The sequence below is a fragment of the Oryzias latipes genome, chromosome 3 (genome assembly GCF_053564925.1).
Source record: "Oryzias latipes strain Hd-rR chromosome 3, Olatipes_Hd-rR_3.1".
Lineage (NCBI taxonomy): Eukaryota > Metazoa > Chordata > Actinopteri > Beloniformes > Adrianichthyidae > Oryzias > Oryzias latipes.
In genome coordinates, this window is record NC_136239.1 from 41,837,446 (window position 1) to 41,859,788 (window position 22,343).

At 46.7% G+C, this 22,343-nt stretch overlaps 1 protein-coding gene across 10 annotated transcripts in view; it reads right to left on the reverse strand.

Annotated features, from left to right (window-relative positions):
- Positions 1–2,507: 2,507 nt before the first annotated feature.
- Positions 2,508–22,343, reverse strand: part of fhod1 (formin homology 2 domain containing 1) — a 40,832-nt gene continuing 20,996 nt past the window's right edge. For 2 of the 10 annotated variants that reach the window (XM_023953786.2, XM_078944775.1), the window contains exons 9-28: positions 19,337–19,480; positions 18,388–18,740; positions 18,027–18,134; positions 17,337–17,426; positions 14,962–14,985; positions 14,582–14,632; positions 12,581–12,753; positions 12,412–12,504; positions 11,913–12,059; positions 10,283–10,443; positions 9,600–10,211; positions 8,475–8,630; positions 8,217–8,399; positions 7,509–7,628; positions 6,729–6,890; positions 6,463–6,653; positions 6,211–6,403; positions 5,944–6,121; positions 4,699–4,875; positions 2,508–4,042 (exon numbers count right to left, since the gene is read on the reverse strand). In XM_023953786.2, coding sequence (XP_023809554.1) covers positions 3,960–4,042; positions 4,699–4,875; positions 5,944–6,121; positions 6,211–6,403; positions 6,463–6,653; positions 6,729–6,890; positions 7,509–7,628; positions 8,217–8,399; positions 8,475–8,630; positions 9,600–10,211; positions 10,283–10,443; positions 11,913–12,059; positions 12,412–12,504; positions 12,581–12,753; positions 14,582–14,632; positions 14,962–14,985; positions 17,337–17,426; positions 18,027–18,134; positions 18,388–18,740; positions 19,337–19,480 — 3,399 coding nt within the window. In that variant the 3' untranslated portion in view covers positions 2,508–3,959. The remainder of the gene's footprint in view (positions 4,043–4,698; positions 4,876–5,943; positions 6,122–6,210; positions 6,404–6,462; positions 6,654–6,728; positions 6,891–7,508; positions 7,629–8,216; positions 8,400–8,474; positions 8,631–9,599; positions 10,212–10,282; positions 10,444–11,912; positions 12,060–12,411; positions 12,505–12,580; positions 12,754–14,581; positions 14,633–14,961; positions 14,986–17,336; positions 17,427–18,026; positions 18,135–18,387; positions 18,741–19,336; positions 19,481–22,343) is intronic. The other 8 variants (XM_078944769.1, XM_078944774.1, XM_078944772.1 and 5 more) reach the window with 8 other exon arrangements.

Genomic DNA, 22,343 nt, shown 5'->3' on the forward strand with positions numbered 1-22,343 from the left:
CGCCAGGGGTCACTGCTGGGGTCATCTAAATCCTGCACAGAGAAAGATCTGCAGGGAGGTGACCTTTTCCATCCAAAGGCCTTCCCTGTAGGCGGAGCTCCATGGCAACCGTCCTGCAGGTCCTGCTTGGATCCTACAACAGAGTGTTCTGCATCCGTCCAGAACCACAACGACGCTCACCAGGGGTTCTGGTCCTCCCTGAGTTCCATCTAACCTCAGATCCAAACTTTGATGTTTCTATTTGGTTCTGGAAGGAGACGAGTTTTTGACGAACTCCAGAACTTCTGACCAAACCGGGAAAAACGGCGTTAAAGCGAGGAGCGTCTGGTCTGTGAGGCGTTTACGTTCCGTTCTGGTCTGGGTCTGGTTCTGTGTCAGGTTCTGGGTCTGGGTCAGGTTCTGGTCAGGTTCTGGTCTGGCTCTGCAGGTTCTCAGAGCTGCAGGCGCTGATGCAGCATTTTCCAACGCTCACTCGTTCAAACCGTCTCCTAGACGTAGAAAGTCGTCTTTAAAGCAGGAAATAACCGTCTCTGATGGCGTTTCATACGTTTGTAAGCTTTTGTCTCAAAGCATGGAGGACATCTTCTCCTGGATTAGTGGTCAAGACGATGAAGACGACGCTTCTCTGGACGTGAACTCTGACAGACGAATGCTGCAACGCCAAAAACCAAACTTCCTGTCTTTGGGGAAACGCCGCCACAGCGGCTCGGACCAAAGAACGTCTGACCGGTTATTGTTGCCGTTTCTCCAATAGTTGCTCGTTTGCTGAAAATATTTGAAGATAGTTTTGATGGGAGGCATTGAGAGAAACCCTCAGGTCTGCATCAACCATTTGGACCAGAACCTTTTCAGCTGGATCACACTGATGGACACGTTGATGATTTACATGGATTTGTTCTTCATCACTGTCATTTTCTCCTCTTCAGGACTGCTGGAGAAGCAGCTGGTGTTGCACAAAGTGGACTTCCTCCCAACTTCCTGTGTGTGTGTGTGTGGGGGGGCTCCAGATACCTGCACTGTGGGAACCCAGACATCATTCAGGGGCGGGTCTGTGATGTCACAGATCATTGTGGCGGTGGGACGGTACTCATTACTTTAGTGAAACCTAAATTATGAGAGAAAAGCTTTTATTCTGAAAAGATTAGATTAAACCAAACAGGAGAAGTGTAAATTTGTGAATATATCAGAATAACTGATTAAATACTTCAACGCCTTTCCTTGGATGGGGCAGGTAAATGCATCTACACACCTGTGATCATCCGCCCAGAGGTCAGACGCTCTACCCCTGCTCCACGGCCCCCCATCACCGCCACAAACCAGTTCCTACCTAAGGACTGAGATCCTGCCAGAGGCTCCATGACGGACGTCTGCTGCGGCTGGATCAGACTTCACAGGCCGACCGTCCCTCCGTCCGCCAGCCGAGGAGGGAATGAAGAGCAGAGAACAAACGCCGGAGGTCAGATCCAGAAGGCCGTCTTCCTCCCGGCTGTGAAGGACGTCCAAACGCCACGCCGTACACGCTCAGTCCCAACGCCACGACCTTAACGAGACACCAGGAAGGCCTTCAGGACGGGGGGGGGGGGACTGTTTGATCTCTGGGTTGCAGGATCCAGGATCCTGATCTGCTCACAAAAAACGATTCAACGTATTTGACTAATGAACCACAAGCAGTGGGACCAGCAAGCTCTCTCACCTTTCTGGAGAAGCCATCGATTGGCCCAAAATGACAACATTGTACCTAAAGAGACGAAAAAGTACCGGTACGTCGTCCTGGACTTCAATTTCAGACAGAGCGCTCACCTGATGAACCTCTGCAGACCGTCTGTCCTAAACTCCAGACCCTTTGACCTGCCGGTCTTCAGAAACCAGCAGGTCTTTGGTCGCCCATTCCTCCCTCACCTCTGGCTTGTCTTCAGAAAAAACGTCATCAATGTTTCTCTGAAGGTCTGCCGGATTCTCTGCTGCGTCACCCCAAAGAGAGAAATCCAATTTATATTTCAAAACAAGAAAGAGCGTTTAGTCAACCAAACTTGATTTTAGATTGAAGGTTCAGTCATTTAGCAAAGAGAAAACTATCTGAACTCCAGGTAAATAACCAGAACAGTTGGACCATCATCCATCAAAGTTTCAGAGTTTTCCATCAAAGTCCACTTTCTGTTGGTTTGCTAACTCGATGATGTTTTTATCGTTTACGACAAAGAAAACTTCTTCTGATGTTTTTACGTTTAACAAACTAACATTCGTCAAAATAGAAACTCATCAAAACAATACGGTCAGCAACAGAGAAACAACAAGAATCCGCTGTGCTCCCCGGATTCAAACCCACAGCAGATGCCTGAATGTTGCTGCGCTGTGATTGGCTGATTAGAAAAGAGCAGCAGGGGAGGGGTGTGGTTAAGGAAGACGGCGAGCGCTTCAGCAAAAGCACAGAGAGAGAGAAAGTCATTTCTGTTGGAAGAGAAGAGCCAAACTGACGGAGAAAACCGTCAAAGACGAATCTGAAACTGTTTATTTTTTTGGCAAAGCTTTATTGACAACATCAGATACATTCAAGGTTTCCTGTTTCACTAAATTGTTCGTGTTGCTCTACGAGTCAAAGCAGATTCTCCAGAAACGGAGTCGGCATGAAGCAGTGCAGCACACAAGCACACACACACACACACACACACACACCAACACACACATGCACAGACACGCACACACACATGCACACAGACACACACACCAACACACACATGCACAGACACACATGCACAGACACGCACACTAACACACACGCACACACACCCCCACACACACATGCACAGACACGCACACACACATGCACACAAACACACAGACACCAACACACATGCACAGACACACACACACGCACACACACACACATGCACAGACACGCACACACACACACACACACACACGTGCACACACACATGCACAGACACACACACCAACACACATGCACAGACACACACACCAATACACATGCACAGACACACGCACACACATGCACAGACACACACACACGCACACACACGTGCACAAACACATGCACGCATGGACACACACACACATGCAAGCACACACACGCACAGACACATGCAAGCACACACACGCACAGACACACACACCAACACACATGCACAGACACACACACACACACACATGCACACAGACACACACACATGCACAGACACACACATGCACAGGCACACACACACACATGCACAGACACACACACCAACACACATGCACAGACACGCACACCAACACACATGCACAGACACACACGCACACACACACACACACATGCACAGACACACGCACACACGTGCACACACACAAGCATGCACAAACACATGCACAGACATACACACAGTAAAAGTGCCGACTCATGTCCGTTTGCTGAACTGTAACGGTTTCCTGTCAAACCAATCGTATTTTCTGTAGAAATGTCCATTTTGTGCGTGAAAACGAAGCGTGAGCGAGGAACGTCCATCCTTTGGTGCCTCTGTGCTCCACGGCGCCCCCTGTGGTCGTTACAGGATTTATGCAACACTATTTGTTGTGACTAAAGTTCTGTGAAGACTTTCATCTTTAAACACAAAGTGAAACCAAAACCTAGATGAAAAAACACGATTTTCTTTTCTTCTGTCCGGCTTTTCCAGAAAAAGGAAAGATGGAGGCCGGTGACCTTTGTGAAGGTCAAGTCAGAGGAACCTACGGATCCCATGACGAAGCTCTGAGCCGGTTAACATGTGAAGAGGCGTGAAAGGCGGCGGGAGCCTGGAGCGTGACGTAACCAAACCTCGGAGCTTTAAAAACCGCTCCAAACACAGAAACAATCAAAGCTCCTCTAAAAAAGTCCTTCTGACCCTCAGAGTTCCCGTCCAGCTGTGGGCAGAACCCGTGTGTGTGCCTGTGTAGCGGTTCTGTCTCAGTCCTGGTTCAGGTCCAGGTCAGACGGTTTCTCCAGGCTTGCTGCTGAGCTCCTGGATCTGGGCGGCGTCCACGCCGAGGCCGCTCCACAGAGTCCTCCTTACTGCAAAACACACAGGAGTTGGATCAGCCACACAAACGTTCTGCCGGTCCAGACCCTCCAGGACCCGGTTCTAAGGCAGGAGGGGGCAACAACCAGAACAGACTCAGAAACCTTCAACCTTCAATCATGAATCTGCAGCTTCTTGTCGTTGATGGTTTACATTCAGGTTGAACGTCTTCTTTCCTCTCAGTCCACCTCTGGACCCGGTTCTGACCCGAAGCTTGGAGTTCTGTCAGAGGTGAGGTTTGGGGTGGGGGCCTTCAGTGTGACCCCCACACAGCAGCAGATTCCCTCTGAGGTGAACACAGAGATGTGCGCCGCGCTGATAAGACATGTTTTGGACACCGTCCTGCTGTTGTGTCTCCACACAGACGCCGACGCGGCGCCGACTCGACCTTCAGCACCAAACTCCTCCCACAAATCCAGGAGGAGCAGGAGGCAGACGCTGAGCTGCTGCCTCCTCCGTCACCGAGAGGAGCAGTCACTCAGCTCCTCGCCTTTGACCTGCAGGCTGCCCGGTTGCCATGGAAACATCATCTGCATCACAGGCCGTGGCCGCCATGAGGCGGTCGATACCCGAGACACTGAGGTCTAACGGGACACTTTGAAACGCTCGGCCCAGAACCTCCAGAACACCACACCCCGTCTGCACTCACTGGACTTTCTGTTGAGGTTGGACCGCTTGCGGGTTCTGGGGTTGGACGTTCGCTGCGAAGGATTCTGGCTCACAGACTTGACCAGGCGGTTCATGATGTCATCAGTGGCGTCATCCTGAAAGTTGCTCCCATCGTCCCTGGCAGCAGACATCACAGACGGGCTACTCCTGCCGTAACCTGAGGACCAGAACCAGAACCTCCGTGAGAGGAAGAACATGGGCGGAGGCGGAGTGTAGGCCCCGCCCCCCCATGAGCGTCTGACAGTTTGAGTTTTGACTCAGAAAAAGCTGTGCGGGAGTAAATGTGTTCCACCAGGGGGCGCCGTTTGTGTTTCATTTGAATTTTGACAGAAATGACTCAAGGAATGAAAAATGTAATGATTGGAAAATGAGTTTGGAGCAAAGCATGAATGGAAACCACAGTTTTAGTATTAAATGTGAATAAAAACTGTTTTCATCTGAATGACGGCACCAAAAACCACGACTGTTGTGGATGTTGTAGATCTTGCTTTTAATTAGTTGAATGCTAAAAAATAAGTTGATGTTAATCTCAATAAATCCTTCAATCATTCTTTTTCCTGTTTCTCTTTCTTTATTCTAGTATCTTCCTCCATGTTTTGTCCCTTAACTCTTCCTACATTCTTTCATTTATTTCAATCATTCAACTATTCAAATGTTCAGCTCTTTCAGCTTTTTTCAGCTCTGACTTTCTGTCCTTCAAATCCTTGAACTTTTCCAGATATTCCAGGATTTTATCCTCCATTGAAATAAATGGGAATCCTTGGTGCAGAAGTTTGCTGGTTCGATACCCGACTCTGGCGTTTTTGGCAAACATATTTTTTTATTGTGCTGTTTTCACTGTATTTATGCTCAACTTTCATCTTTTCCATCTTTTTTTTGCGCCAGTTTTGACCCTTTCAGTTTCATTTTCATTCAGCAACATAACATTGACTCAGTATTTTCCTCTGGAAATGCAGCTCCTTCTAGTTAAAATGTTATTTTCTCATTTGTAAGATTGAATTGGAATTTTTCCCACTGAATCATTTAGTCATTTATTGCAGACTGAACCGTCAATAGAGTCCTGCAGACTCCTTTACTAATGTTGGTTTTAACGTGCTAGCATGACCGTTAGCATGGCACATCGGGATTCTTCTATCCCGTATTTGCGGCGTGTTTCTGAAATGGTCGGCAGGGCTGGACTCCCTCAGACGGCGGTCAGAACGGAGCGCCGTCGCCTGCCTCTTACTTTTGACGGCTCTGGAGCGCCTCAGGCCTCGGTGATCCGCCGACAGGCCGGGGGGGCTGCTGATCAGCAGGTTCTTCATGTTCTCGTGCTCCTCCTCCTGCTCGGCTTCTGCCTCTGCTGCCATGGAAACGGGGGAGGGGGTGTCCGCATCAGGCACAGCCGCCGAAAACTTCTCCATCTGAAAGACAGGAAATGTCCCTCAGAGAGGAGCGTCCCCAGCAGTTTCCCTCCGTCTGCGGTGGGAGTTCCCGCAGGAGGACGCGGTACCTCCGTGATCATCTTCCCTCGGGTCTTGCGCCGCTCCCGGACCGTGGTTCGTTTCCGTTTGAGGGTGAGCACTCGCTCCCGGCTGGTGCGGTACTCCAGAGCGAACTCGCTGATGATGCGGCAGAAAGCGGTCACCTTGATGTCCCTCACGGAGGAGGACGGCTGACCCAGGAACAGCAGGAAGGAGTGGAACCTGCGGCGGGACGGGGAATGAGTCCGGGTTCTGCTCAGAGGCAGGGGCGCGCGGCGTACCTGTTGATGACCCTCCTGTGGACCACCTTCAGGATGATGATCCTCTGAGTGCAGTCCTTCAGGAACTCTGTCATCTTGGTCTTCAGAGCCACTTTGGTTTCATGCTTGGCCACCACCTTCAGGTTGTCCCATGATGCTTTGCAGCGTCTTTCCAGCTGAACCAGGTTCTCCGACAGCAGCTCGAAGTCCACCTGGAAGGACGGATCAGAGGGTCAGGAGCAGCTTCCCGAGCCGGCGAGGCCTGAGGTGAGACGGATGAGGCGTACTTTGGCAGAGCGGCTGATGGCGGCGATCTCCGAGTAAACGTCAGAGGATTCTGGGTATTTATCCACCACCAGTTTGCAGGTGTGGTAGAGCAAAGACTGACGGTGGACGGTGTCTTTCACCTCTGCTACCTTCTCCAGGTAACTGAGTTCAAATCCTTTCACCTGCCAGCAGAGAACACAAACGTTAAACGAAGAAAAACGGATTCGTTTCAATCGACGGATCAATAAATGCATGAAGATGGAATCTAAACACATTTTAGTCGGATTTTTTAAATCTACCAAACACCTGAAAGAAACGGAAAACTGACGGATTCCAAAGTTTACGTTGATTCTTAGATAACCTGAAGGTCACGGCTGTAAGCGTGTTCCTGCCATCCGTCCACACGGATGTGTCTGAGACGAGTCATCCAGTCTAATCGATGCTCTGCAGCCAAAATCTGCTCTGAGGCATTTAATAACTTCACATTATTTGTGTGGCACCACTTTCAAATAAAGAAAATCACAAAGTTCTTCACAATAAAACACAGAATATATAAAAAATAAATATGGAAAAGCATCTAGAAAAGAAAACACTGATTCTGCAGATCTGAGGCTGAGAGGAAGGGAGATCCAGATGGATGGAGCCACTGCTGCACCGTTAGTCTGTAACAACCAGCAGACCTGGTCACATGACCTCAGGGACCTGCTGGGAGTGGACGGCTGCACTCCCAGCAAGTAGTGCAGCCTCCAGGTCCGGTTCTCCTGCTGTCAAACAGAAATGGTTTCCGTGGCCGGACTCACGCTGGTGCTGTTGAGGAAGTTTCCGATGGCGAGCAGCGTTGCCAGGATCCTCCTGAAGGTCCGATTGGACGCCAGCTGCTCCATGCCCAGCTTCAGGTCAAACAGCGGCTCTGCGATCTCCTGGGGGGGGGGGGGGGGGGGGGGGGGACACAGTCATAGTTTCATCAGTCTTCTGCTGCTGTTCTCTGGGCTCCAAACGCCGTCAGCGTTTCATTAGTGCCGCCCCCTGCAGTCCGTCTGCTGCATAAAACACGCTGAAGGCCAGAGCTGGACGGCGTTTAGCGCCAGGGGTCACTGCTGGGGTCATCTAAATCCTGCACAGAGAAAGATCTGCAGGGAGGTGACCTTTTCCATCCAAAGGCCTTCCCTGTAGGCGGAGCTCCATGGCAACCGTCCTGCAGGTCCTGCTTGGATCCTACAACAGAGTGTTCTGCATCCGTCCAGAAAAACGGCGTTAAAGCGAGGAGCGTCTGGTCTGTGATGCGTTTCTGTTCCGTTCTGGTCTGGGTCAGGTTCTGGGTCAGGTTCTGGGTCAGGTTCTGGGTCTGGGTCAGGTTCTGGGTCAGGTTCTGGGTCAGGTTCTGGTCAGGTCAGGTTCTGGGTCAGGTTCTGGGTCTGGTTCTGGGTCGTGGTCAGGTTCTGGGTCAGGTTCTGGGTCAGGTTCTGGGTCAGGTTCTGGGTGGCGTTCCTTCCCCCCACCATCTTTACCTTTTCCAGAGCTTCGTAGTTGAGTTTGAAGGACCAGAGCTGCAGGCGGGCTGTCAGGGCGCTGATGGAGGCCAGGCTCAGGAGGAACTGCTCCGCCGAGCCCAGAGGGACGTCTGGGTCGGCCAGCTGAGCTTCCTGGATCTTCTGCTTCTCCTCCTCTGTGGGGACCATGGTCAGGATCTTCTGCTCAGAGCACAGAGGATTTAGGAACAAGGACCAGAAACCCGTTCAGCAGAATCCTGTCGGACGGCGCCAAACCTCGATCCCCTCCTTGCTGATGGCGAACTCGTCAAAGCTCAGGATGGCGCTCTTGATGACATGGATGGCGGGCAGGACTGTCATCCCGATGTTGATGGCGTTGCTCCTCTTTGGGTCCAGAACCAGAATCACTGCCTTTTTGGTCTCCGGTCCTTTCTGCAGAGAAACGTCCCGTTAAAACCAGAACTCAGTGACCCCCCCCCCCCCCCCCCCCCTTCTGTTTCTGAACTTTAACCCAGAGAACGAAACGTCGCAGTTCTTCAAAAGACCACTGGAGGCCGGTTTTAAAAGAGCAATTTCCCATCAACCCCTATGTTATAAAGACAGGGTTGTGGGGGGGGGGGGGGGTTAAATCCGCTGATCTTGCCCATTAAGCTGTGGGGGGTCCACATATCTGAAGACCTCTCCTAGGAGCAGAATTCCCAGGAGAAGTTTAAAGGTCAGACGGCAACGGCCCCCCCACAGAGGATCATGGACTTCCTGTGTGGCGGCATCACCGGGACACCAAAACGACAGTCACTGGGCCTCCCTGGAGGAGGCGCCTTCATCAGGAAGGAGCAGGACTGACCTCTGCTGGACAAACCAACCGTTTCCGTGGAAACGAGAGCTGACTGACACCACCTACAAACACTGAGCGCATACAGCTGTACCTTCACTAAACCTGACCAAACCGGTCATTATTTGGAGGGGGAGGGGCCTAGTACCCTATATCAAGTCCCACAACCTTTGGGAGAAAATGTGGCCGCAGACGGAACCCCCAGACCTCCAGAGAACTTCAGAGACCTTCAGAGACCTCCAGACCTCCAGAGACCTTCATGGACCGGTTTCCATGACTGAGCTTCCAGACAAGCTCATGGAGGACGTCAGTCCAGAGACAGAGCGCGGCCTCTGGACCGCTGAGCACAGGTTCTCCATTTTTCAACCTTTAGCTAGAACGTCAGAACCTTTGGTGTGAAGCACCAACGTCTGGGTCAAACACAACCCCCCTGTAACTGTCAGTGGAGGCGGAGCCTAAATGAATCGTGATGTTAATCACTTTCAACAGAACCGGAAACCCGGACTGCAGGAGCGACGGCGGCTCATCGACCTCAGACTCACCGCTTCCTCACCCACCCCCATGGTTACCTTGGTAACACACAGTTCCTTGGCTTTGGACTCAAACAGCTGTTCAAGACGGGCGGTGTCCACCTCCACCTTATCCAGCGAGGCCCACACCGTCCCCCGGCCGAAGTGGCACTTCTGCGGCCGGTCCGCCTGCTTCAGCTCCCGCCAGAACAGCTTCACCGTCTTCTTCTTCTGCTGGGGGGCGGAGGACAGAGGGCGGGCTGCACCCAGAAGGGGTGGAGGAGGTGGGACTCTACCTCCAGGTGGGGGTGGAGGTGGTGGGGGAGGAGCGATTCCACCTCCAAGTGGGGGTGGAGGAGGTGGGGGAGGAGCCATGCTTCCTAGAAGAGGGGGTGGAGGAGGTGGGGGAGGAGCCATGCTTCCTAGAAGAGGGGGTGGAGGGGGCGGGCCGCCGGAGTGGGAGGAGTCAAAGGTGTCCATGTCCAGGACGTCGATGTCCTCCTCGTCCAGCAGGTCGGAGAAGTCCAGGTCTTTGATGCGCAGGTCGCTGGGCTGCAGCTGGTCCCAGGCGTCAACGGACGCTTTGGCCCCCAGCGGCGTCATCCGGGTCTTCTCCAGTCGTTTGGCGTGCGCGTCCATGTCGATGCTGCTCTGCTGCCGCAGGATTCGCTTCTGATGAGGCAGACGGGCAGAACGTTAGCACGCCGTCGGCCTCGTCTGCGGAGGACTCAAACCTGCGTCACCTGCTGTTCCTCCAGCCGCGCCGGGGCCACCTGGGCGGAGCCTCCTGAGCTTTCCAGCCTCTTTTTGATGGAGCTGCTGCCCTCATTTGGGGAAGCGGCCTCCACTGATTGCGCTCTCAAGTCCGACAGACGTGAAGACACGGTACCGCCTAGATTTTCCTCTGAAGACGGGAAAAAACACAGATATCTCACTCTGTCCCAAAATCAAGAAACCGAAACAGGAGTCTGACACTTTTCTCCTTAAATGTAAAAAGTATGAATTTGGACTCCAGGATTGTTCTGCTGCTGTGCAGAGATGCATCATGGGACGGAAAAATGTCAGCATCATCAGCAACCAAAAGGATATCTACAGCTTTTTGTGACAATGACAAAAGGAGCAGACCACAAGCCAGACATATTTGGAGCATCCAGAACTGACTTTGGATTCTTCTACACTCCTACTTACCCCCATACGCCTGTTTGATGATCAAACTAAAAGGTAAACAAACATCTCTAGGTGCATCTGTTTTTTTCATTTTATGGTGTTGATACAGATGATCCATTTCCTATTTTTTTCCCTTTAGTGGGCTTCATGTCTGTCAAAGTAGCTTCTCCATTGACAGAATCTAAAATAAAACCTGTTTTCAGGTCGTTTGTTGCTTCCAGCTGTCCCCCCCCCCCCCCCCGAAACCTGCGATACCTTCATGTAACCACAGTTTAAAGCCTTTGTCTGTGTCTGCTGGTGTTATAGGCGGACTGTCTCAGGATTCTAGCACCTCTCTCTATATTTTTATCTTTCTAAAGGCGCAGACATCCACGTACGTAACAGTTGTGTGTTTTTGTGTTTTTCTTCAGGAGGGGGGGGGGGGGTCATCTCCGAACAGAGGCGTGTATAAAAAGCATCAGTATTTGGATCGCACCAGCCTATCGGCCATCGTAGCTGTGCTGCTTTATAAACTTGCTGTGAGGCAAGAGAATCAACCATTTTCCTTATATCAAGATTGTAGAAGTTTGTTGGTAATAAAGACCATGTTTTGCTTTGTGTAGGGTTTCATTTGTAAAGTATTTTTAGGTCTGTGGACATTTGTGTACCTAAATATTTTATAATGTTGTGTACCCAGGTAAATTTGAATTTTCTAATGCCTTTTGGTGGATGGTTATTAAAAGAAATATTTAATTTATATCCTGAAAATGTGCCGAATTTTTTAAGTAAGATGAAAAGATTGGGGAGACAGACATGTTGGACAATGTAATGAGGTCATCGTCAGCATACAGTCCTACTCTTAATGTTGAGTCCTCCAAAGTGATGTGTGTAATGTCTTCCTGTTCTCTATTGTCCAGTGCTAAAGGTTTGATGAGACGACATCCCTGCTGACAACCTCGTCCTAGTTCTATTTAGAATGAATCCTGTTTGTTTATTCTGGGATAAGAAGTTCTAGTCATCTTGCTAAGATTGTCCCAATCAAGCTGTAGTCAATGTTTAAAATGGATACTGGTCTATAAGGTCCACATGTTGGGATCATTGAGATTACCGTTTCCTTGATGGAGATGTTTCTCCTCCTCCAAGGACACGATTATAGCACTTCCTGTGTTGTGGGTTTATTAGTTATCTTAGGTGTTTAGACAACACCCAAACTGGGTTTGAACTCACCAGACGTGGTGCTCTTCTCCTCTGTGCTACTGGGCTCCGACGCTGCCTGGCTCAGAGGCACTTCTGCAGGGTTTTTGGAGAAAAGCATGTCCAGGACAAACTTGTCTTGGTCAGACAGCATGCTGCACTGTCGCTGCACACCTGCCTCTGCAAACAGGTTAGCAAGAACAGACATTTGCAGGTTTGTTCTGATCAAAGACAGTTTGTCCTAAAAGATTTAAACTCTGTCTTAAAGAATTAAGAAAACACTCTACTTTTATTGTGCTGAAATCATTTTGGGAAAGGTTTTGTGCTAAAAAAGAATTCCTCTTTTTGTCCAGTCAGATGCTGCATTTGAGGTACGTTCATTGAACAGAACCACCACAGAGTTCAACTTTATGCAGATGACACTTTCCTGTTTGAGATGCCATAGAATCACATGATCACATAGAATCACATGATCACATAGAATCACATGATCACTGCTCTGTTTTTAAACACTGTGTGAGTTGCTCCTGACCTTCTGTTCTCGTACCTGAGGTTCGGTCCATCTCGCCTGGGTCGTCGTGGGACTCGGTTTCTCCATGTCTGTCTTTAATGGTGGATGCTTGATCTACAAACCAGCATAGAAACGAGATTGGTAATCAAACCTCCAAAGTCATCCCAACATGTCCAACCTGAATATTTACCGTGTGGCTCCTCAGACACCTGGACGTCACTTGACTCCGCCTCCGGCTCAACGATGGAAGGTGTGGCTTCGTTAGACAACAGCTGTTGGAATGTGCTTGGAGGCATAGGTTTTCCCCTTTTCAGTTTGTTTGTGTTTTTCAAGTTCGAGTCCAAGCCCATCAGGAAACCGCTTCTGTGGGGGAGGGGCAGTAGACCCAGAGGTCGACATATATTAGCTTTTAGGGTTTGATCAATAATAATCGGAGGGAACTTTTTTTGACAGCTGCAAAATATAAAAACACTTTAACAAAAGAGCATTTCCAAACCCTTTTGACTGTTTGATTTTTCCGTCACATCAAACAAAAGCATAAAAAGCATCAACTCCAAAAGACAAACGGCAGAAAACCCAAATTCAAACCAATTCAAATCACCTGAATCAATAAAGAAAGAGCAGATTGTGGATCTATTGTTATTCTTCACTCCAGATCTATTCCAGGCAGATTAAACACCAGCAGTTAGACAGCACCCAAAAGTCACTAACAAGACAAACAATTCAGGAGGGGGGAAACCCCACCAACCCCCACCACCAAAGAACCAGACATAAACCATTTCACACGTAGATCCGACACCAGCAGAACCCGATTTATGGCTTTAATACGAAAGATTCTGAGAACAAGAACTCCTGGATGTTCTGTTACCGTTTGAGCTTCATCAGGAATTGTATCAGTTTGACAGCGTCGGGGTCACGGGGTCGCAATATGGCGGCGTGAATGTGTTAAACAGAGGTCTCTGAGACCAGAAACACGACTTGAGGTTCCAGAAGCTTCTAAAAAGTGTGCTTGCTTTGGAGTCTCACCTTCATAAAGTCATCCACCAAAGCAAAGATGGAGGTTTTGCTGTTCTTGGCTGATAACTTTATTTATTTAAGAGGGAAACAAGTAAACAAACCGTTTACTTTGATTTCTGGAGCATTAACAAAATTTTAGGAAAGTTTCTGACAGGTAAGCTCAGGTGCTGATGAAGCGGCTTCCGTCTGAGCAGCCAGACCCGGTCTGCAGGACCCGGTCTGGACCACAGAAAACCAAAAGTCTGATTCCTCTTGAAGGTTACTTTCTCCAAAACTCCTTAGCAGCTTTTCTCTGCAGTTTTTCCTGAAACTACTCTGTTATCTCAGACAAATGAATGATTTCAGAGCTTTTTCATTCAGTTTTTACCAACGTTTGATTTCAGCCATCAGACCAGCTTTTCTGAGATCAAAGACCAACAGCAGAGGATGCTCAGTCTGTTTTTTCATTTACAGAACTGTAAGAATAATGCTCCTTTAAGAAACATTTATTCGTTTAAAAAAAAAGTAATGTATGAATTAAAAAAGTATCATTATTAACCCAGTAAGAAAAAATCCTGAGACAGTTTGAATCTTAAACCAGCAGTTTGGATTTCTCTTAAATCTTAAAGCAGCAGATGTGGTTAAAATACTCAAATAACCTTTATGAAGATACTTTTTACCGTTTTAAGTTCGTTTTTTTAAATGTTTCTTATATTTTATTGTTTATTTTAATTATTCAGTTACTTTATATTTTATTGGTTAATGTTATAAATTGTCTTTTTTTGTCTACGCATGTGAGTGTAAGAAACTAAATTACGATTAATTGTATGTCGAACACGTGAAGAATAGACAATAAAGTTGACTTTGACTTTAGACTAACCAGTCGACCCTGGACTGTGGCGACAGAAAGCAGATGAGGTCATTGACTAAATTCAAACGACTTTGTTTTCTGACGTAAACACGGCTCTGGACAGTTTCCTTTGTTTTACACATTTAAAACAGCCTTTTGGCCTTTTGGGGGGTGGGGCTTATCGTTCTTATGGTTAGTTCTGGTGGGTCCAAACAGGCCGGTCCCCACAAGAACCTAAAGAAACGTAGACAGACACACACACCAACTGTGAGGGCCCCCCCCCCCCCGGGGCCCAAAGTCCTTCCTGCAGCTTCCAGCATGCAGTGAGGCTGCTGCAGTACTTACGGGTAGTTCTTCAGAACCGGCTTGTCCGAAATGACATTACTGTTGTCCAGGCTGCAAACACACAACACACGTCTGACTGGGTGGGACATGCACACACAGCATGACATCACACCAGCAGGACCCCACCTGCATGACCCCCACCTTACAGGACCCCCACCTGCAGGCATCTTATCAGACGCCCTAAGACACAGGCAGCCGCCAAAAATCTTACCTGCAGCTCAGAGGCAGAGCCAAGTCAGGTGACATGGCAGAGCACCACCATTTACACAAAGACACACAACAAACTACACACCAGAGAGAGCAGTTGTGTTTGAAAAGAGTGTCCCAGCTGCTCCAGAACCCCCCCACGAACACACCGGGAAAAAGAGGCGCGTACTCACCAAAAGATGTCATCAGCCTCCAGGCTGAAGGAGGAAGAAGAAGTGGAAGTTTGGAAGGAGAGAGAAGAGGAAGAAGGGTTAGATTTACGGAGTGATGGGAAAGAGACCCTAAGGTTTACTGCAGAGAGCGAGCCAGCAGCGACTTTAAGACGAAAATTTGTTTCTATGAAGTCTGAACATCCGCCAAAGATCCAAAGAATATTCAGGCATGAATCATGGAATGATCCAGAAATAAAGACCAGGAGATCAATCAGTGAAACAAAATAAAACTGAAACCGTTTGATTGAAATTGATATATCGATTTCAGGGAAATGTTTTTAAAAATAAATAAATTAACGTCTCAAGGCGATAAAGATCAAAGTTTATTTCACAAGAAATGAAAATGATGATGGAAAAACATTTGAGAGAAGAGGAAAAGAATCCGGAAATTAGTTGATATTTAAGAAGTTTAATGTTTGGTTGTCGTGGCAACAAGATAAATCTGTTAAAGAAAACAGAACCGGTTCATAAAAGAATCTTGAGAAACTCTGAAGATTAAAGGAGATAAATCCTGAAAATGACTGAGAAATAAACCTGAGAGTAAAGGCTTAAAAAATATTTAACGTTAAGATTTTTCTACTCGTACAGATTTTAAGCAAATTTCCAAAAATGAAACAAAAGATTTCAATAGAAAGAAGAGAAATCCAAACGCAAATAATTAAGAAATCTAACTTGTGTTATTTTAAGATGAAGCAAAGATTTAGAAAGTTTTTGGACTAAAAACAAAATCAAACAAGTCTAGAAACAGATAGGATGAAGAGTTAAGATGATGTAAATAAAATAAAACGTTTAAAGTTCAGATGGAAACTAATCTGGTTTAAGGTTTTATCGTGGTGATCATCACTGAGATTTTCCAAATAACATCAAAGTAGTCCTGAAGCTGCAACGAACAAACAGATGATTTAAAGTAAACTTTACCGGAGAACTGATGAAAAGAAAGAAAGAAAGAAGCAAAACGATGTTTGAATCGATGAAAGTGAAGTTCTACTGATGATGTCAAAAGAAAGAGTCCAGAGGAGGAACGATCAGGAGTCAATCTGAGTTTCCTATTCAAAAGAATTAAGATTAAAGTACATAAATAATGAAAAATTCTGGAACACATTTCTAGATTACAGGGGAAAGAGAATTTGAAAGGGTAATTTTTCTACATGGTTTATCAATCCTTAAATGTTCACAAACAACATCGTAACGCTTCCCTCCTGTTGTGCTTTTGGTCAGCTCAGTCTTTGGTTGTAAACATTTCTACTCAAGTCGGTCTACAAAGTAAAAAAACGTCACACACTTGTGGACAAAAACTCAGTTTCTGCAGTGTTTCTCTCAAAAATTCGGGAATTTGGGTCAAAAGTAAAAGTCATGAGTGACGACTGAACGCCATCATGAACACAGACAGCAGGGTGGCGCTTCAGATCCCAACAGTCATCAAACTGGAATCGGACATTAATGTCAAATCGTCATAAGAAATACTCATCACAAACCTTTAAGAACAGCTGTAAATTAAAAAGCCTTCACAAATGATCCTAAAAGATGTTTGATTTAAACATCCTTTTAATGCAAAATTAAGTTTATGAGCTTTTAAGTGTTTTATAATGTTTATTCCCCTCTATAAACTACCCCAAAGGGGTTTTTGATCCGGTCGCGCATATCTGAGTATTCCTCTAAAAACCTGCTCTCTGAGTACCAGCCCCTACCAATCCATGGAAACGAGCGGGTTCTCACATTGTGATGTCACAAAGTGAGGAACAGCCCCCTTCAGGAAGAGTCTGTCCTGCCAGCTCCGCCCCCAGGCTAACACACACACACTTTCTCCACAGAGCTAGCACTGATTAGCTAAACTCTTTCCTTTTCTATGCACAATATGCACATCCATCTTTGCAAAAGTTCAAATGTTCGTTTTTGTGGGAGAAACGGTGACACGCTGCTGAGGCCGACTCCAGGATGACATCATGAAATGGGTGGCACCCACAAGAAATGAAAGGTGGAGCCTCAGAGATCGAGTTGTCTTACTTCAGATTATGAAATTGAGCTGTAAAAATAATAACTTATTTTACAAAAACATTGTTCTTTAGTGTGCCAAAGTTAATATATTGTCATACATATCAGTGTAGTTTACTCTGAAAGGCCTAGAATAGCATCATATAGGCCATTTAAACAGAAGTAATAAGAAAAAAAATCCAAAAGTGACTAAATTAAAAAGCAGGGGAGCCTTAAATTTTTTTTATAATAATTTATAAAATTTGTAGACTTTTGACAGGACACCAGTTTAATGACTCCAAGATGTCTCTGAGACCTGAGGAACTGTCACTGCGATCATCACGCTACCAAACAACTTCACTTACTTTGAAGGGCTTTTGGCCTCCGTCCTGGTTTGATCGCTGTTCGGCTGAGACGGAGTCTTTTCCAGGAGTGTGAGGTCAGGGGAGGTCGAGCTAAAGTACACACATATACACACAAGACAGAGGAATGACTGAACAGTCAAGAATGAAGTCACACACAGGCTGTGGAGTCCAGTCTGGCCGTTCTGCTGCTTCATGACCAGAAGCTGCACCAAGTGTTCTCGTTTAAATGACATTATGGGGACCAAAGCCTAGCAGGACACCATGGTGTGGGAACCTTGTGGAAAAATGCAGACAAAAGAATCGTTTGTGATCACAATCTAATGTCAGGGGGAGTTCACGAATAGGCTGAAAATTAGTTTGCATGTTAGACATAAAGTTGAAATAGTAAACAACTTAAGAAGCCAAGAGGTCAAGGAAAGTTCCTGTTAATACTTTTAGATAAGTGTATGTACATTTGTGTAACAGTTTTATGTATTTTTTATTATAACACAACAACCTTTAAAGTTTAGATGCACATTTCAATAAGCCTCTAAATATGAAGTTATGTAGTTAAATTAAATATTTATCCTTTTAAAGGATAACCTGGCTGTCTTAACATCCAGATAGGAGGTGACTGTAGCTGTGCGGAGCTGGGCAGCCAGTAGAGGGCAGTAACATGCCTGTCAGCGGGTCACTTCCAATGCTACAGACCTGAGGTTTGTGGAAGGCTCCTCAGAGACGGAGCTGGATTTGGAGAACAGTCTTGACTTCCTCTTCAACCCCAGAATAGACATGTGATGACGAAGAAAAGAGTGACTCCTGGTGGTGAACATGCACCACAGCAGGGGCAGAAACATAGAAAAGGAGGGGAACACCGCTGGTTAAATTCAGGGACAGTTAGCCGCCACCAAGATACAGAGACAGAATAATCAGAGACTGATCTGGGACCAGAAGATTTGTTTTTTCTTGCCATGTATTTATACATCAAAGCCAATTCTCAGAGGTTGCTCTAGTTGTCACCATTTTGGTCTCATTATTTTTGTTTGGCAGTCTTTGTAAAAAAAGAACTTACGAGGACTTCTTCCCCTGCTCTGAAGTGACACTGCCGTTGGTCTGGGGGGGCAGGGGTGAGCTGGTCCTGGATCCACATGGACTAGAGGGGTAGTTGCCAGGGTCAGAGGTCAGCGGTGATAAGGCCCGGTTTTCAGGCCCCAACGTTAAGCTGGGTGAGGAGACTGTGACGGATGAAGGGGTGGGTGGGGACAGGGGAGTGAAGGGGCTAACTGGGGACAGCAGGTCTGGCGTGTTCTGACTGCAGCGGCGGCTCCTGCGGCCCTCCTGATCACCGGTGGCGGCCTTCCTCTTCTTTTTTTGTAGAAGGGACGAGGTGTCTTCGACATCGCCGTCTTCATGTCGCAGAGCAGTCTGCACCCACACAAACAGACAATAATGCCAGGCACTAAAACTTGACAGGTTACCATGGTAACTGCCCCTGATTAAACATTGTGATGCATTTTAAGGGTCTGTCAGTGTAAAAAGCTGCTTTTAATTCACTCTAGTGGCACTTTGATGTGCTGATCAGTTTTAGTTTTAATGTGAACCATTTTCTTTGTTATGAACAAGTTATTGATTAACAAAACACCTTAAGTTGGTCAGAAGCGAAAAACATTCTGAAGTACCAAAATAAAATCACAAGTCTAAAAAAAAGTGTAAATATTAAACACTGTACATTAGCACCATCAACAGATCTTTATAGGTCCCTTTGGTAATGTTGTGTTTGTGATAGAAATTATTATAATTGCTTATATACCAACATATTGGTAACTTTAAGTTATGATAATATAATATTTTGATAGAAATCTTTTTAAAAAGTTTGGTGAAAAACTCAAACCTTACCGACAGAAAACTCCTTTACCTTCTGACTCACAAACATTTATTTCTATACATTCCCACAACACCTTTAGACTGTAACACTTGATTAACATGGACAAGGCTTTGGATGCGTCGGTTGCCATGGTTACCTCATATGTGGTGAACTGTGCGCGCAGGTCCGGCTCTGTTCCCAGTCTGTTCAGGTGTTTCTGGATGACTGTCTCCATCCCCAGCTGCTCCAGGCAGTCCGTCACGTCATAGAAGGAGTCCTGGTCTGGGAGCACGGCCAGGGCCTGAAACAAACAACTCATTTGTTGATATTGTTTATGACAATATCATAACAGTATCATTGTGTTTGATTGTCTAGACTGGATTACTGCAGGGCTCCAGACTGCGAGCAATTGGTTGCATTTTGCGACCAAAATTTGAGAGTTTGCGACTGAATTTTACATTCAGTCGCACATGCGCGACCAGTAAATTTGCTTCCCCCACCCTTCGTATTTTTTATACATTAAACGTGGAAGGGGCACGTCAATGATCAATGAAATAATTAATGAGACGCAAGCGCACACGGACGCAGGCAGACACACACACTCGCGCACATACTCATGAAACGCGAGCACGTACACTCTCGCGTGATGCCTGTGTGCGAGGCGGCCACTGCGTGTGAGAAGAATAGGGACAGCCACTGTGAGTGGCTAAAATGCGTGTAGGGGGAGGGGCCTAGAGATAATCGAGTGCGCGTAAACATCTGTGGGAAGGAAACGGAGAGACAAATATCAAAACCTGATATGTGCGTCTGAGCTATGAGCTAGCGAACTATTGATTCGTTCTTCCCACCTGCGGCTAGTGTACCAGTGCCAGAGTGTACAGCAGGGGTCTCAAACTCGCGGCCCGCAGGCTATTTGCGGCCCCCAAGATGATATTTTGCGGTCCCCGCCTTAATATGAAGGTTTAATGTTACTGCAGCCCGCCAGTTTTAATGAATGACACTTTTTCATTGTCGTGCGCGAAGCTGACCAACCAATCACAGTGGGGTAAATGACTCTTGGGGGCGGGACAATGACAGGGTTTGAAAGCAGGAAACCTGACAGCTCCCTCCCCGGACCACATTAAGGAGTTCCTTACTTTCCTTTAGAACGTATCTATTCGCTCGTAATTTTCTAAATACATGCAGTCCGTGCTGAACTTTTCTCTGGGCCGCACAGAACCGGAGTAAGGTTTAGGTTTTGGTTACGGTTACGGCGGCGCATCAAACGGTTATGCACGGCTGTTACGGCAGCACACCGCTCCCGCGGGAGTCGGGTCAGCTGAGGAGAATAAATGTCCCACACCTACATGCGTGACAGCTAACGGGGCTTGAACTTTAAACACGTGCAAGCAAAAACAACATTAGTTTTAGACACACTGAAAATACGTGGGGAAAATGCAACGATCGACATGTTTGAGATGAACCAGCGGCTCGCCTAGATCGTTGGGGAGACCGGGGGGGGGGGCTGTGAGATGAAAGCGAATCTGCAGCAAGACTGAAAGAGAACAGGAAATTGGAATTGTCCTTAACATTCAATTTAGTTTTAATATTCTTCTCCCCCTTAGTATGATCTGTGTTATTATATATTTTATGATTATTTTAATGTTTTGTGATGTATGTAGCCTTTTTTAATGAATTGGTATTTTAAATTATTTTAATTAATCACTCCACTACAAAAACCATCAGGACACATGTCCCATAATGCATTGTTTTGTAGTCTCTAGTTTCCAGCTGTGTCCGGGTAGGTTTGCCCCTTGCTCCCACCCCTTTCTCGATTGACAGTTGATGTTGGAGCAAAAACAAAAATATATGTCACACACCAGGTGATCTGCGCAGCGTTGAGTTCACCTGGGTGATCTCACGCTTATTGTGCATCTTGGCTGCACCTATTTGGTGTCACAAAGATAAATTTGTACTGTCATGACAGCGATGCTTTTGTTTTGTTGCATCTTCAAAAGTGCAGAATAAAATGTGACACTGAATTTGAAACAGCACATTGTAATTTCTGCATCTATTATTAAAGCACTTATTAGTAATACAGTGGAAATTAGTAGATTTGGTTAGAATGTTGATTTACGGTATGCGCCCCTAAATTTTCTGGTTGCGCCCCTAAAATTTTCAGTTAGGGGCCACTGTGCTCCTAGTGAAAAAAGTTAGTCTGGAGCCCTGTACTGTAACTCCTTGTTAGCAGCGTGTCCTAAGAGTTCCTTAAGAAGTCTCCAGCTTGTTCAGAACGCAGCAGCTAGATTGTTAGCAGGAACTAGCAGAAGAGATCACATCACTCCTGTGTTGGTTTCACTTCACTGGATCCCAGTTGATTCTAGAATCAAGTTCAAGATCCTCCTGTTAACCTATAAGGCCTTACATGGAATGGCCCCGTCCTATATTTAGGACCTCATAGTCCCTTACCATCCAATCAGAACACTTCACTCACTAAATGCAGGACTGCTTGTGGTTCCTAGAATCAGTAAAAGTACGGTTGGAGGTAGAGCGTTTAGCCACCAAGCCCCTGTCTTATGGAATAAACTCCCAGCTCATGTAAGAGAGGCCGACTCAGTTTCTACATTCAAAGTTAGACTGAAAACATTCCTCTTTGGACAGGCTTATTGTCAGACTAGTTAGTATTCAGAGATTATTTAACTTAATGTTAATGTGTTGAAATATAAATTAATAACATTTTCTTTTAAAAGGCTGCTAGAAGTTGAAGCTGGGGTAACTATGGTGCTCTGGGGTTCTGTCCTCTTTTCTCATCTACTTCTACCCTTCCTCTCCTCTATTCTTGATCATTATTCTTCATTTAGTTCTCTATGCCTCTGTTTGGTGCAGTGCGATTCATGTTTTGTCCCTCTTTCCCTCTCCCCTCCTGGGAGTGCTTCTAGATTCCAGTTGGCTCATCCGTGCTCTTGTTCCTGACCGAGTACCTCGTCTCTGCTCCTGCTCCTACACCTGGCTGTGGTTCCTGTCTCCGGCTCGACTCACGCCTTTGACTGTCCCCCCAACCACAGCTGGATGAAGCTCGTCTGCTGGACTTTTATATATGTAGTTGTAGATTTAGATAAGTTAATTCTTCTCTAAGAATTCTGGTAAATCGCCTGTCCGTCCTGGGGGAGGATCCCTCCTTCATG